Genomic DNA, 15,518 nt, shown 5'->3' on the forward strand with positions numbered 1-15,518 from the left:
AATAGTCTCCTCAACAATAACATAGTCAACCATTTCTGATATCAGTCTTGAGTGATGCAAAGAAAATAGAACTGTTCACAAACCCTAAAACTTGGAGCTCACTCTCAAAAATTGGTGAAATGTAGTGAGTGTAGCCGATCCTATTAGAGTCTAATCTCGTTGTGAGGGAGTGTGTCAACAGTGTTTGAAGTGTGTAGGTGGGTGTTTTGCTACAGTTGGTGTCCTCTGAGAATTAGCAGAAGGAAAAGGAGGTTGAGCTATTAGCAGGTTTCTACATCTGGTCTGACTGAACATATTTGCCTAGTAAAAATCTGCAGGGGTTAGATACAGGGCTGCTGATATTAGAATTATAATAATCCATCATGTTTGTTGTGTATTTAACAGAATTTTTTGAGAATTGAAAGGTTTTGCAGGTATCGTTTAATATGTTCCTTACAGTTTCATTTTGCACCTATTTACTGTATATCGTTTCCTGACCCTAAATGTTGCTCTCCTTCTCCGTGCCTCTCAGGCAGCGCAGCAACAGCAGCAGCTGTCTAAGAAGGAGATTGAGGATCTTTTGCGACGCGGTGCATACGGGGCCATCATGGATGACGAGGATGAAGGGGCCAAGTTCTGTGAGGAGGACATCGATCAGATCCTCCAGCGCAGGACAAAGACCATCACCATCGAGTCTGAGGGACGAGGATCCACTTTTGCCAAGGTGAATGAAATGGATAATATGGCTGCTCTAACACTAAGTGATGTAAATTGAAATGTTTTTACCCAGTCTCTATGGAATTAGGGACGGCTACATTTTACAGGTCACTGGTTGTCGTTGGTTTTTGGCCAGGAGCAGCTTTTGACACACCATACAGGGAATGTCAATATGATTATGTTCTGATATCTTATTCATGTCTGCTTTCAGGCCAGTTTTGTGGCGTCCGGAAACCGCACAGACATCTCTCTGGATGACCCCAACTTCTGGGACAAATGGGCCCAAAAGGCTGACATTGATATGGATATGGCAAACGGCAGAGTATGTACTTCACCACAAATAATAAACTATACAGAGGATAATTAGGACCTTTCTCACAAAGATGTGTTGCATCTAATAAAGACATAATGGCTGGACATCCAGTGGGGCTGCAGCCTTCTTTTAGCTGCGTTATAGACCTTGAAAGCCCTTTGCTGAAATGTTATCCGCCCTCCATTCCCTCGCTACAGAACAGCTTGGTGATCGACACTCCTCGTGTCAGAAAGCAGACCAGGCCGTTCAGTGCCACCAAGGATGAGTTGGCAGAGCTTTCAGAGGGCAACAGCGACAGTGACGACACCAAACCCAAGCTCAGGCGAAACCATGACCGCCTCAACAGCTATGGACGCACAGAGTGCTTCAGAGTAGAGAAGAACCTGCTTGTTTATGGGTAAGACTTTTGAAATAGTTTAAGCCATTATAGCAACTGTGCTGATATTGTTCATAGATACGACTCGACTGGTGTTTTTAAACAGAATTCTGACAATGTGTGATACATTTTTGTGTCCTGTATCATTCATTTGTTGGATTTTGTCCCAATATCCCTCACTGTACGTAACTGACTGTTATAAAGAAATCAACATTACTATCATGGCAAAACCAAGTACATCAAGTGTCCTCAAAGTAGTATAGCTTGTGAAGTGATTTTAATCTGAACCCTCTTTGCTTGTGCCCCTTGTCTTCCAGGTGGGGTCGTTGGAAGGATATTCTCAATCATGGGCGTTTCAAGAAGCAGCTGACAGAGAGGGATGTGGAGTCCATTTGCAGGGCCCTGCTGTCTTACTGCCTGGTCCATTACCGTGGAGATGACAAAATCAAAAGCTTCATGTGGGACCTGATCGCCCCTACTGAGGACGGACACACCAAGGAGCTGCAGAATCACCTGGGTGAGTCTCAGGACTTCTAACCTACATTTAGCTGGCCTTATCACAGCAGACAGTGGCGCATGGAGATATTGAACTGAGCGGGATTTGGGAAACTATTTCATAACCTGTACCTGTACGACTCAACCTCCTCTTGTTCCGATAGGTTTGTCTGCTCCAGTCCCTCGCGGCAGAAAGGGTAAGAAGATGAAAACCCAGTCCAGCTCCTTTGACATCCACAAAGCTGAGTGGCTGAGGAAACACAACCCAGAGCACATGCTTCAGGACGACGGCTACAAGAAACACCTCAAACATCACTGCAACAAGTAGGTGTTTCCTTATTCATCCGTACGTTGTAAATTCAACATTTTAAAAAAGCACCGTCACTTAAATCCAGTTCAGTTTTCTTCGAGTAGGACACTAAATTAGATTTTAGTCCAACATCACCAACTGTATAAGAAACCAGCTGTTTATAAGAAAGCAGAAGTAGTAACCACAAAAGATAGATGTCACTAGATGGGCGAGATGGTTGAAATATGGTATAGTCGTGCATTTATCTTGATAACAGTGCACATGGTGAATAGTCTATGGTTGGTTTATTTAATGTCTTGTGGGTTGAGGGTGTGTGTTCTTGTGTCTGTGTTCAAATACACTCCCTTTCATGCTGTTATAGCAACTGGCAGGTGGTCATTATTGTCGTCTAGCACCAGATTTTATCAGATTATTTTTAATAAAATGAAGCCGTAGTGTTGGAAAACACAGTTTGCACACTGCTCAAGTTTTAACTGGGGCACCTCAAAGCCACAGTAATTAGGAGGCACTAAAATGTCTATTGGAGGCGACAGTAGAATGATTCATTAACAGGCATGCTTCTCATCGAGACCAGCTGACTGATACGTTTCTTAATGAGACTTCAGCCGAGCTAATGGCCGTCATAGATCTCTCTTATTTACAGACGGAGGGAAAAAGATGGCTGCTATCAAAACATGGGCCGCTGAGATATAAAGCCAAATAGATGGCTGCTTCGTTTTAAAAGGGGGGCTTGTGTCTGTAGGGCTTTGGATGCCGAGCGCTGCAGCTTCCATAGAAAGTTCTCCATTGTTTCCTGGTTCAGTTGTGCTGAATCCAGGGATTGTCTGATATGTGACATGCCAGGCAAATGGGGACACGCAGTCAGCAAGTTGCTGACTTCTGCATTTTCCCTTCGAGGACCTGGAATGTGACTGGTGGGGGTGGGCTGGACTGAGGTGGGGGTGGGGTGGGGGGGTGTTCACTGCCTTCCTTAACAGGGCCGTAAATGTAAGACTTTTATACAGGCATGGAAACTATAAGAAGTAGTGACGCATGATTCTGACGGGTTCCAAACTTTTTGATAAGTGCGAAAGATCAACTTCTGATCACCATGGATCAATCACGTTGTGAATGTTCTTGTTCCTCAAGCAGTTTGTGTGGGCTTTGTACTGTCTGGCTATAAAATATCCTTTACTGCATACCGTAGTAAAGATGTGAAACTGAGGATTAAATCTGCTTTGACATGGAGGACACGGTTTTGAGAAGACATAAAGAACAAAGATTTCATGGTGTTGGTGTGTTTTGAATCAGAATTGCGTCTGTGACTCAGTAATCTCCCGCCGTTACGCTGGTTTTTGATGGATTGTTTTTCTGTGAACAGACCATGAGGGATTATTTTCATGCCACTCATGTCATGCATACTTGGCTTACTTGCTTCTAAAAGACTGTGTATGACTGTGGTGAGATCCTCTGCTGCCTCTCAGAGTGAACCACAACACACACACACACACACACACACACACACACACACACTCGCAGACTAACAAAGGCTTGGAAGGAGAGTGATGAAGGGTTGTGCTGACAGGCAGAGGAAGCAGCAGCTGCTCCTGGGCGCGTCCAGTCACACAGGAGGGTGGAGGAGGAAAGGGGAGGAAGTTTAAGACTTTGATTTACTAGAGCTACAAGTCCAGACCGGTCACCACAGACATCCATCACTCCCGTACACAGACAGACCTGGGAGCCCTGCAGTTTTTCCTTGTCCTGTCAGTGCATCGGGGAAGGATTCAGGGCTCATTTATAACAATATTTAGCTGAATCACAGCATAAAAAAGATGGAATGCCTGGCATGCTATATTTCGGAGCGGCAGTCCACAACTCTCACAGTGCTCTTAAAAACAGAGCAGCGCTGTAGAGAAGCTTTGGTAGGAGAAGAGGCCACAGGTTTACATAATGTGATAGGGATTTTTTGCAAATACAAAGTAGTAGAAAATATAAAAGTTTATCTGGAGATGTTACTTCACTCCGTGTTCTTAGTCCTATTTAGGAACAACTATTACGACACTAGTAGTCAGGCAACAGGTTTCGGGGATGTGCCAATTTGGATTTTTCCTAAATTTCCCTGCTCATTTGGCAAAGTCAGTGGAGAGTACAGTATCATCTGAGATGTAACCATTTTGTGAAGAGTAATTGTAGGACAGCTAATGACTCCACATTAATAGCAATGCCCCACAGAGATTTTTACCCTCGTGCCAGAATTCCCCAAAACCTCCATGCCACCGCTTTACAGGATGAGATATCAAATAGTTTTGTGTTGGGACAGAAATTATTACACAGACCGCTTTCTACATTAAGCAAAATCTCAAGGCATACTAGACGTTACAGCCTGGCACACCAGCGCACCACAGTTCCCACCACTTCACTGCGTCTTCGCTCAAAGCCTGCTGGCTCTGATGTGTGATCATGCATCACAGAGCTAATGTCTCCCCTGTGAGTCAGCCTCTCGCTACCTTGTCAGCCTCGACTTCCCAGCCTTCATCTACTGCCAGAGCACGACCACACGACGACTGGAGAGAGACCGTTGTCTGTTCATTCAGTCCGCGGGGCCTGGCTGTGGAACTGCCCATGACTCCCCATGTGGTCCGTACACGAGTGTCAACTTCATTGAAACTCTAATTCAACAACTTAATTGATGAGGCCTGTTGTGTATACCTGCTCTGTGGAAGGCCTGTACAGCTATAAATGACTTAACATTCATAGCTGTAAAAATCCTACAGTACAGGTGTCTGTATTAAACATGAATTCAGTAGAGTGTATGCTGTTTGTGTGAAATGATGGGACGAGGACTATGCGGGGCAGTTTTAGGATTAAATTGTCACACATTTCACTCGTTTGCATTGTGTTCAACAAGTTGCTGCGCGTGTGTTGGTTCTGCTCACTCAGCATTTGTGCGTGGTCAGGGCTTTGTTGTGACCAGTGGGTTTTCTCTGTGCAGGGTGCTGCTCAGGGTCAGAATGCTCTACTACCTGAAACAAGAGGTGATAGGAAGCCAGGCCCAGACGGTGCTCGACGGCGTGGACTCCAGGTGAGCAGCTGTTACCTTACCTTACATACACTTGCTGCCCTATGTTTTTAATCATTGTTTGCTTTTTTTAGAGACTCTTGAAACACAAGCACTTTATTTAACAAATGTAATACAGTCGATGGTACCCAACCACTGCCTAGGGTGGTTGTAGGATTCCAGACCTGCTCAGATAATGGAATAGTTTGGTAAGATGGATTCATGGTCATTAGCATATGGTATCAACCTGTTGAAGGAAGAAACGACTGATCAGCTAAATGAATAAGACGGTTCCAGAGTGCCATCTGCTGGTTAAAGATGGGGGACTTTTTCATTTTTGTTTGCTTTTACACAGCGATGTTGAAAATGTTTAATAAAGACGGCCGTTAACAAGAAAATCAGAAGCTTTTATTGTTCCACAATTCTGATTTGTTGTTTCACAATAAAAGCACTCCATGGGGAGCTGTGTGTTTGACCTCCTGGACAGTTAGTGTTATAAAAGCAAATTAAGACCGCATATGGGAGCAGATTAAAAGTGTCAGTAAATGGATCTAATCAATAAAGATTCCCCCACATGGTATCTGTCTAAATGTCCTCCTCCTCATTAGTGAGATAAAGATCTGGGTGCCAGACCCTGACCATTCGGAGCTGCCAGCATTGTGGTGGGATGCCATCTGTGACAAGTGTCTGCTGCTGGGTGTCTATAAGCATGGTGAGAAACCTCAACCTGTACTGTGACTTGTTTAAATAAGGTAATCTAAATGAGAAATGTGTGCCCTAGAGTTGAAGTTAGTCTCGACTATACTCTAAAAGCATCTGTGGTTACTTTACAGAAGGGGGAAAGTCAGTACCTGATATAAAATGAGTAACTATATAACAGTATTTAAAGTTTCTCTGAGACAAATTGTTTTAAAACGGGGAAAAAAAGTGAACTTATAATTTTTGGCTTCACTGTCTGTACTTTTTCCTTTGATACCAGGTGATTGTGGGAAATCCTCCAGCTTGTGTATATTGCCTGGTCACTATCTAAGAGTTTCCGTGTGCTAACTTTTTTGGTATTTGCTTTACCGCCTGTGCTCTCCCAGGTTATGAGAAGTACAACACAGTCCGTGCAGACCCGACCCTGTGCTTCCTAGACCGTGTGGGACGTCCAGATGAGAAAGCCATCGCTGCCGAACAGAGAGGCAACGATTTCATGGATGGGTCAGTACTAACATTATGTTGCCTTTTGTTTTAATGTGCTTTGCTTAGGTTTTAGATATTTAAAAAACAAAATGTATCGTCTTAGTCGTCAACTGTAAAACTGACACAAACTTTATCTGTGTGCGCAGGGATGTGGATGACCCCGAGTACAAGCCTGCTCCAGCTCTGCTGAAGGATGATATGGAGGTAAGGCCACGTGAACCAGTGGTGCATGTTGATCCTGTGATAAATATCCCCCCCGTCTGATTTTATAATTAAACATTGTCCTGTCATAAACACACACTACACTGTCTTCTCATGCAGGATGATGCCTCTTCTCCTGGAGACTTGGTTGTCACTGACAATGCCGGAGGTGAGTATTGGATGCTTGTAATCCACAGTGGATTATCTTTACTGTGATTATTTTAAATACAGGCTTCCCACCGATGGCAGAAATCTGAAAAGTTGTGAATTTTAAAGTTAAAAGGAAAATGACACGTGCGCGACATGCTTCCTACAAAAATTACAAACAAATGTATAAATAATGGCATGCAGATTTTGGGAATTTGAACGTTCTTTGTGCTGTATATTATTCTGATCCAGACGCAGTTCCAGTGACTGGAGGTGAAACTTCCTACTGGCCATCCCCCTCGGTGCTGACAGCCAGGCTGAGGCGACTGATCACGGCCTCCCAGCGCTACACCAAGAGCCGGCAGATCCTCCAGATCCACCAGATCCACCAGACTCAGACTCCGTCTCCGTCGACCATGATACTGTCTGCTCCACTGTGTCCGCTGCCCCCCTCACTCAACGACACCCTCAACCCCAAGATGGTTGCTAAGATTGAACGGCAGCAAAGGTCAGAACACAGAGCCGGTCAATGTTTTTGCTGAAACATGAAATGTTTTGATCAGTGAGAAAGAATATCAAAGATTAGATTGTTACTACAGGGTGCTTTTCTCACTTTCCCCAGATGGACCAGGCGAGAAGAGGCTGACTTCTACCGTGTGGTCTCCACTTTTGGTGTTGTTTTCGACCCAAACCCTGGCCGGTTCGACTGGACCAAGTTCAGGGCCATGGCTCGGCTGCACAAAAAGACTGACGAGAGCCTGCAGAAATACCTGTGTGCTTTTACCTCCATGTGCCGAAGGGTGTGTCGCCTGCCACCCAAAGAGGGAGGTCAGAAATCGACTAGCTTATTACCATATGTAGACACACACACACACACGCACGCAAGTCGTGAATTGTACACCTTACACCAAGTGAGGAAGTGTGGAAACTCAGACGACCACATCTCTCTGTTGTGTTTTGACTTAAAGCAGTCACCCTGTTAACTGCTATACCCTATGATCATAACAAGCAATTATGCTCGTCCAATTGCTAAACATTTTTTTAGTAACAAATGAATTTATGAATGAAATGAAAATAAGTATGTGTCTTGTATCTGTCAACCAATAGCTGGTCAGTGAAAATGCCATATTAGGATTTATTATGCATTTATTCTTTATTGCACAATGCCCTGATGTGACATCTACAAGGCAATGTCAGTAACAGTGCTTACGGTTATTGCCTTATGACCTGAACTCATTCATGGTTTGATTTTGGAGGGAGGTCAGTGGCACCTTAATAAATAAGCTCGCGCAGCATTATTGAGGCTGATAAGGTTAATGATTTGTAGAAAGACAAACAGTGTGATGTTTGGACTCCAGGCACAAACAGGTCTTTGGCAGCGTTTATTTCCTCTCACTCTCTCTCACACCTTCTTCTTTGTTCCAGACTCTGCGGTGGATCTGTCTCTGACCATCCAGCCCATCACAGAGGAGCGAGCGTCTCGTACGCTGTACAGAGTAGAGTTGCTTCGCCAGGTGAGGGAACAGGTTCTTTGCCATCAGTTACTCTATGAGCGCCTGCCGTTGTGCCAGATGAGCTCAGACCTGCCCGTCTGGTGGGAGGCTGGTAGCCATGACCGTGACCTGCTGATTGGAGCTGCCAAACACGGCGTCAGCCGCACAGATTACCACATTCTGAGAGACGCTGAGCTCAGCTTCATGGCTGCCCAACGCAACTACAGCCAAACAAAAGCTACACAGCAGCAATCGCGCACATCCACCCCACTTCTACACCCTCAGTGCCAGCAGGCCCCCAGCTCAGTGTTGACAGCCTCTCCGCTGCCTCCACCTGCCCAGAGAGAGACAGAGCCCAGTGGGGTTGTACCCAAAGTGGAACCAGCCTCAGAGGGGGAGGAGGGCCGGGAGAAGCAGGGGGAGAGTTGGAGCCCTCCTCCAGCACCGGCTACTCCCACAGGTCTGGAGGAGAAGCCGTTGTCTGAAGCGAGAGATAAAGAGAGGCAGATGGTGGCGGCACGAACCAAACCGCTCACACCCAACTCCTCTGAGAGGAAGCCTAAGAAGGCCAAGAGGAGCCGCAGGGAGGCCAGGCGTGGCTCAGAGTCCGACTCAGGTGGCTCCTCCTCAAGCTCTTCATCGCGCTCCTCTTCCTCCTCCTCATCCTCCTCTTCTTCCTCGTCACATTCCGGGTCCAGCTCCTCTTCCTCTTCATCGTCTTGCTCCTCTGGCTCTTCATCATCATCGTCCTCCTCATCATCGTCTGATGACAGTGGAAGTGAGGGAGAGGAAGGGAAGAAGAAAGGTGAGTACCTCAAACCCAAACTCTTTCTAATAATGTGTAGGTGACAAAAAAACATAATATTTCTTGTGTTGTTTGGAGCGAAGACATATTTCACAAAATGACTGACCATCTAGATGGTGTTAATATAATATACCATGTATATGGTTTAATTGTTTGGCTCTGGACGGCAATACACCAATATATTACACAATACATAAAACTGTGTGGCAAGAAGTCTGCACACTTTCTCTCTGACTCAGGTTTAAGTGTGTTTCTAATGTCTGTCTCTGTGTCCTGTGACATTCTCAGTGCCTGCAGCAACAAGTGTGAAGGGCTTCGATGAGGACAGTGTGGCGTCTCTGAGCACTACGCAGGACGAAACCCAAGACACCCATGCAGCGGAGAACGGCATCACCAACAACTCGTCGCATCCTTTCCAGGGAGGAGGAGGATACATGCTCGCTGCATCCTACTGGCCAAAGGTGAACTGCTGTCACTGTGGTGATGCAGAGATGCATAACAACGCTGCATGGCTTACAAAGCATCAAATCAAGTATTCAGCTAAAAGGGGAATATTTAATCATTGAATAAGTATCTGTCTCTGATAATCAAACTGATTTCACAGAGTTTGAGTGTGCTGATTGTGTGTGCTGATCATTTAGGATCGCGTGATCATCAACCGCCTGGACAGCATCTGCCAGGCAGTGCTGAAGGGCAAGTGGCCTGGAACACGTCGGGTCTACGAGCCTGGAGGTGCAGTGGCCTCCTTCTACACCACCAAGCTGCTGGACAACGCCAACAGCCTGTGCGAGGACCCCTCTGCCTCACCACAGGGGTCAAAGGTGACCAAGCATGTTGCAGAAAACAAGGAGTTCTCAGTAAAACTGAACGATGTATGTTGATTTCTCCCTTCCTCCCCTCCTCCCTCCGCTTTGCCCTAATTGTAGGACCCTACTACTTCCGCTGCCATGGCCGGTGCTAGCTGCCGTGTTCAGCATGTTTCACTGGTTTTCTTCCTTCTTTCCTTTGGGTGTGATTAGTGGTTTTGACTGCCTGGCAGGAGGAGAGATTAATTTAATAGCAGCCTTCCTCTCCTTTCCCACACACTCAGTTTGAATTGGGCTCTGAGGCTGTGATTACATGAGCACAAATCACTCGGTCATGAGAATATAATAAGGTTCAGCTTGAAGCCTCTCTAGACTGAAGGGGTCTTGCTTATAATCTGATTGAAATGGAGACCTTGGCTGTGGGTGTTCTCTAATCTGCTTCAAGGCGACATGGCTATTAACTTTGCAGGCCTCTCACTTGCCTCCATTTATTCCTTGCTTTTGTGTTGCTTTTTGATTCTTTCCCAACATTGTATGGTTTTTACCATGGCAGACCCTCAGACACCTGCTGTTTGTTACCTATAAAATAATTTTATGCTGACAGCAGCTATCTCTTTGGCATGGCTTCCCACTACAGTTCAAACTGTGGATAGACTTTACCCACTGCCCGACCAGCCACTTGCCTCTGTGTGTTCATGTGTCCCAATACTACTAACAATGAAATACATGGAAATATTTACATTTATTGTAAGAAATTCTTTCAAATAAAATGATAATTTACTACACAAATTTAAAAACCAACATGCCCACCAGTATATAGCAATATTAGCGATATGAAAGACACAAGACACATTTGCTTTATGATCCTTAAAACACTGGATAGACAAACTCCCAAAACAGAAGAAGACTATAAATCATCCAAGATGTATCCAACACCATGTTTGTCTGTGTGTATAGCAGGAGGGAAGTCTGAAGTTGACCTTCCAGAAACAAGGTCTACCTCTGAAGAGGCCCCTGGAGTCGGAGGAGGGCCCCCAGGCCCAGCAACAGTACCTGGCACGGCTTCACGAGCTGCAGAGCGCCTCGGACACCGGCCTGGCTGACATCACCAAGCCTCAGTGCAGCTTCCAGACTGGTGTGTTTATTTAAAATACAGCAAATACCGTAAGACCTGTCCATACAGAATGTGTTGCGTGAGATGGTCCAGCCTGTTTTCTTTACCACCACTACATGGCAGCAATGTATTGTTTTTGACTTGGAAGACTGCATCGACACTAGCCATCTTCTTAAGCCCTACTGGCTTTGATTGCGCGGACATTTACTTAGTAGAAAAATCTATATGTTCAGTCCGAAATATGTCATCTGACCTTTTGATAAAGTACCTAACTGATGCTGGAGATGAAAGTTATAAAAAAATCAAATTTAAAGCAAAAAGAGAATATATCTTAAGGTTTCATCATTTCACTTTTAATTAGGCCAAACTTCACACAGTAGTTCACAGCTAACAAGGTGCTTCTTCTGCAGTGCCTCCAGATCTTACTGGTCAGATGAGGCTGAACGGAGTACTGGATGGTCAGCCAGTGGTGAAGAGGCGGAGGGGAAGGAGGAAGAACGTGGAGGGGATGGACCTGCTCTTCATGAACAGGAGTAGAGTCCCTTCTGTTCCTGATCAGGTAAGCAGCTATCTGAGGAGCTTGTGTGCCATAATACAGGTTCATGGTACCGCAAACCTTCAAATAAGAAATGATAATGATAACTGTTTGCCCCAGTGTGGTGTATATGATGAACTGTGATGTAAATAATATAAAACACTGTTTTGTGCTCGTGTGTCTCCAGGTGCCTCCAGGGTGGGGAGGTATTGGCCAGGTGGGCATGGCTGTGGCCCCTGTGCCGGGCTTCAGCCAGAGCTCTAATCAGGTCCCCGCGGACACCGACAGCAGGGTCCCCGTCATCAACCTCAAAGATGGCACCAGGCTTGCTGGCGATGATGCTCCCAGGAGGAAAGATCTTGAACAGTGGCTAATGGAGCACCCTGGCTTTGTGGCAGACACAGGAGCTTTTATCCCTGTGAGTCCTTTTTTTTCCTATAGGAAGGTTTGTGTAGTGTTAAAGGTAAATCCATGATCAGATAATATGATATAAAAAGATATAAACATGTTCACAGAGGGTTTAAATTAAGATTTCATGGAATAAATATGCTCTACTGAACATCAGTTTGACATTTTATGTCCAGGGTGTAAATAAGATGCAAATGCAGTTCCACTTCCAGGACGGGCGGCCCAAGCAGAAGAGGCACCGCTGCAGGAACCCCAACAAGATTGATGTGAACAGTCTGACCGGAGAGGAAAGGGTTCAGATCATCAACAGGAGAAATGCTCGCAAGGTGTGTTCTATGTGGTTAGATGACTGTATGTTTCCTAAATGTAGAATATTTATCTGGCCTGTTGTGCACTTTGGTTCATGTTGTCTGTAATCTTGCTTGTAGGTTGGTGGAGCCTTTGCTCCTCCTCTGAAGGAGCTGTGCCGGTTCCTTCAGGAGAACCCCGAGTACGGAGTCCCACCTGAATGGGCTGACGTGGTCAAACACTCGGTGAGTCACAAAGTAACACATTCATCAGATCAGAACTGTTAAATCATGAAAGGCCATATAACAGTGTGGATATACAGACAGTTACCAGTTTATTAGTTACTCCCAGCCAAAACTAATACAACTGCACAGCAACAAATCCTTTCATGAAGGCCTTAACGTGTTTTTAGGGAGGTGATTTTGAAGGCTGTAGGTTGTGATGCTGTTGAATTGTTGCAGGGCTGTTTTATTGGACTTCATTAGTGTTAGCTAGGTGTACCTAATAAACTAGCAATGAATATGTGTGTGTGTGTGTGTTAACCCCACTGCTAACCATGCATATACCTTCCATGTTCTCTCCAGGGTTACCTTCCAGAGAGCATGTTTGACAGAATCCTAACGGGACCCATCGTTCCTGAGGAGGTGAGCCGGCGTGGCCGTCGACCTAAGAATCCTCTGGCCAAGGCAACGGCGGCAGCGGCAGCAGCTGCAGCAGCAGCACCCAACCAAGCGGTCTCCGCCCTGGGCCTGAACCCCCTGCTGGCCAACGGCCTCCTCTCTGGGATGGACCTGACCAGCCTGCAGGCCTTCCAGCAAAACCTCCAGAGCTTACAGTCCCTGCAGCTCACCGCGGGCCTGATGGGGCTGCCGTCTGACGCTAGCAACATGGCTGCAAGTAACTTGGCTGCCATGTTTCCCATGATGCTGTCTGGTATGGCTGGATTGCCAAACCTGCTGGGCATGAGTAGCTTGCTTGGGAAGCCTGCTCAGGAGTGCACAGGAAGCTCTGAGGAGAAGACGAAAGAGCTGTCTGCCTCTAAGTTCCCCGCTCACACCTCGGACACCAAAGGAGAAAGGACAGAGGGGCCGAACACGACTCCTTCCTCCACTTCCAGCTCCTCTTCCTCTGCCACCGCCCCACAAAGTGCTTCAGCTGCCTCTGCAGCCTCCAGTCACCCACTGTCTCTTAACCCCTTGTTACTTTCCAGTATGCTTTACCCAGGGATGCTTCTCACTCCAGGCCTTAACCTTCCTGTGTCTGCCACACAGCCGCAGAGCTCAAACAGTGACCCCACCCTCCCTCCTGCTCGTCCTCCTCCGCCTGCGGTCTCGCAGTCATCGGCGCAGGAGATCGAGCGGCTGGTGGCAGAGAGGGACGGAGACGAGGATGACGAGGCATTAGACGACGAAGAGGACTCCGCAGAACAAAAGGAGAACAGTGGTCCTGAGGGTTCGGGGAAAGCCGAGTCGTCTTCATCAGAGTCTGGGGGCTCTTCTTCATCAGATGATTCAGACTCTAGTGATTAGAACTGAACCCATGAATATATAATTATAAATTTATTTATGTATCGCCTAGAAATGTATACATATATTCACATATATATGGATTTTCCAGCACTTATGTTACGATTTCTTTACATGTAAATACAAGAACTAACTAAAATGTTGTGTAATAAAGACTACAAAAACCTTACAAAAACAGGAAAAACTGACTTAAAAAGAACTGAAATAAAATTTCAGTGTTTGTTCACAAGGTACAGTCTTGTTTTGAGACATTTTGCATGTCAGACTTTAGTAGATTTCTGAACTCTGTGAACCACAATTGTGTACAATTACAACAAAAAAACGGCATTATTGTAATTATGTCAGGATTTAATTTTATTAAAAAAGTGAAACTACATCAACACGCTCGTTGAGCTGTACTATTAATATATTTGGGGGGGGGGGGGACTCCTGGCAGACACTTTGGTTTCTCTTGTAAATAGTGGGTAATTTTACAGGTTCGTTGACACTTATGCTTTGCAGATCATACGTTGGATATGTCGGCAATAACTTGGGCAGCTAATGAATGTCACTGAAGCTGTAGATTCACTGTCTGCCATATTCCACGCCAGTGCACAAGTCACGCAGCCTCACTTACCTTCATATCACGTTAAGTTCGTTTCTGCATCAGTTCACATCGTTTCTTGGAATAACCTGAAGCTCCTGCTTTATTATCGCATTGATTAGGGGGAAAAAATGTGAAAGCTTTCCTTTTTCAATCAAACACACAAACTTAAATCCGTCAAAATGGATCATAGTTCATTTCTCTGCCATTATTTATTTTTTATAGGTTTAATTTTTCACATTGATATCTAATTTCAGAAATTCCTAATTTTCACCATAACCTTACAAACATGTCACATGTCCACGGTGCACTTTAGCTACTCTCAGTTGGCATACACGTTCACGTGCACATCTGTTGATTTGGACTACAGCGTCAAGAGTCTAATAAACTCATCGAGCTGTGAGGATAGAAAACAACCTTTTACTGTGTGCCAAAAACTGCCCTTTGACCCTTTGAGGTCCTGACTTAGTTTAGTGGTCTCTGTAGAAGAGCCATTCAGGATTATTGATGACGTGGATATTATTACTACAACCCCGGCGTATTAAACTGCATCTTACCTCAACTGTGCTAGATGGATTGGCTTCACTGTGCAGATGTGCATGGGTGTGTTTTCTTGCTGTCCATGTACATAATGTCCTCGTCTCTGCTGAAACGTGTGTGTCGGAAGCCTTTTTCTTTTTTACTGAGAGCTTCCACTGTGTTTTTCTCTGGCTGGACTCCACTCACCTGGTGTCTCCTGCTTCCATAACGTTCCAGTCTGAATGTTGTGTATTTAGGAAGGGGGGGCCTTGCAAATCTCTGACCAGTAGAAAACTACTACTAATACCAGTGTTTTAGACCTTCAAACGTCTCATAAGAAATTCGGGGGGGAAATTACAGTTCTTTGGTAGACAGGTGGTCATGCAACACAGAATCCAAAGTCTTACACAACATGCACAAGCACAAAATAGTTCAAAACCTTGCTAAGATTGTAGTAATTGAGTATTACATTTTACAGAGTGCCAGATGAGTTCGCTTCAGGAAGGGGCTGAAGAAAAAGCAGCTTGTGTTGCTGGGAGTTTGCAGCGTGGTTGTGTGTGTGTGTGTGTGTGTGTGTGTGTGTTTCACTTTGTCTCGACTCTATTCTGCTGATGAGCGGAGCTTCAGCTAGATGTAGAAGTGCCCTTATCCTGTTCCTCACGCTCTCATTCGACTTCTGTC

The 15,518-nt window shown here is 45.5% G+C and overlaps 1 protein-coding gene across 8 annotated transcripts in view; it reads left to right on the plus strand.

Annotated features, from left to right (window-relative positions):
• Positions 1–14,115, plus strand: part of chd9 (chromodomain helicase DNA binding protein 9) — a 63,650-nt gene extending 49,535 nt beyond the window's left edge. For 5 of the 8 annotated variants that reach the window (XM_031848730.1, XM_031848732.1, XM_031848731.1 and 2 more), the window contains 21 exons: positions 512–703; positions 908–1,018; positions 1,207–1,406; positions 1,703–1,902; positions 2,045–2,204; positions 5,162–5,251; positions 5,836–5,939; positions 6,313–6,430; positions 6,559–6,616; positions 6,734–6,782; positions 7,013–7,268; positions 7,383–7,588; positions 8,186–9,058; positions 9,347–9,519; positions 9,700–9,930; positions 10,822–10,999; positions 11,389–11,537; positions 11,701–11,931; positions 12,098–12,247; positions 12,350–12,454; positions 12,794–14,115. In XM_031848730.1, coding sequence (XP_031704590.1) covers positions 512–703; positions 908–1,018; positions 1,207–1,406; positions 1,703–1,902; positions 2,045–2,204; positions 5,162–5,251; positions 5,836–5,939; positions 6,313–6,430; positions 6,559–6,616; positions 6,734–6,782; positions 7,013–7,268; positions 7,383–7,588; positions 8,186–9,058; positions 9,347–9,519; positions 9,700–9,930; positions 10,822–10,999; positions 11,389–11,537; positions 11,701–11,931; positions 12,098–12,247; positions 12,350–12,454; positions 12,794–13,738 — 4,779 coding nt within the window. In that variant the 3' untranslated portion in view covers positions 13,739–14,115. The remainder of the gene's footprint in view (positions 1–511; positions 704–907; positions 1,019–1,206; positions 1,407–1,702; positions 1,903–2,044; positions 2,205–5,161; positions 5,252–5,835; positions 5,940–6,312; positions 6,431–6,558; positions 6,617–6,733; positions 6,783–7,012; positions 7,269–7,382; positions 7,589–8,185; positions 9,059–9,346; positions 9,520–9,699; positions 9,931–10,821; positions 11,000–11,388; positions 11,538–11,700; positions 11,932–12,097; positions 12,248–12,349; positions 12,455–12,793) is intronic. The other 3 variants (XM_031848733.1, XM_031848735.1, XM_031848736.1) reach the window with 3 other exon arrangements.
• The last annotated feature ends 1,403 nt before the right edge of the window (positions 14,116–15,518 follow it).

Source organism: Anarrhichthys ocellatus, unplaced genomic scaffold, assembly GCF_004355925.1.
Source record: "Anarrhichthys ocellatus isolate YVR2014 unplaced genomic scaffold, GSC_Weel_1.0 scaffold8, whole genome shotgun sequence".
NCBI lineage: Eukaryota > Metazoa > Chordata > Actinopteri > Perciformes > Anarhichadidae > Anarrhichthys > Anarrhichthys ocellatus.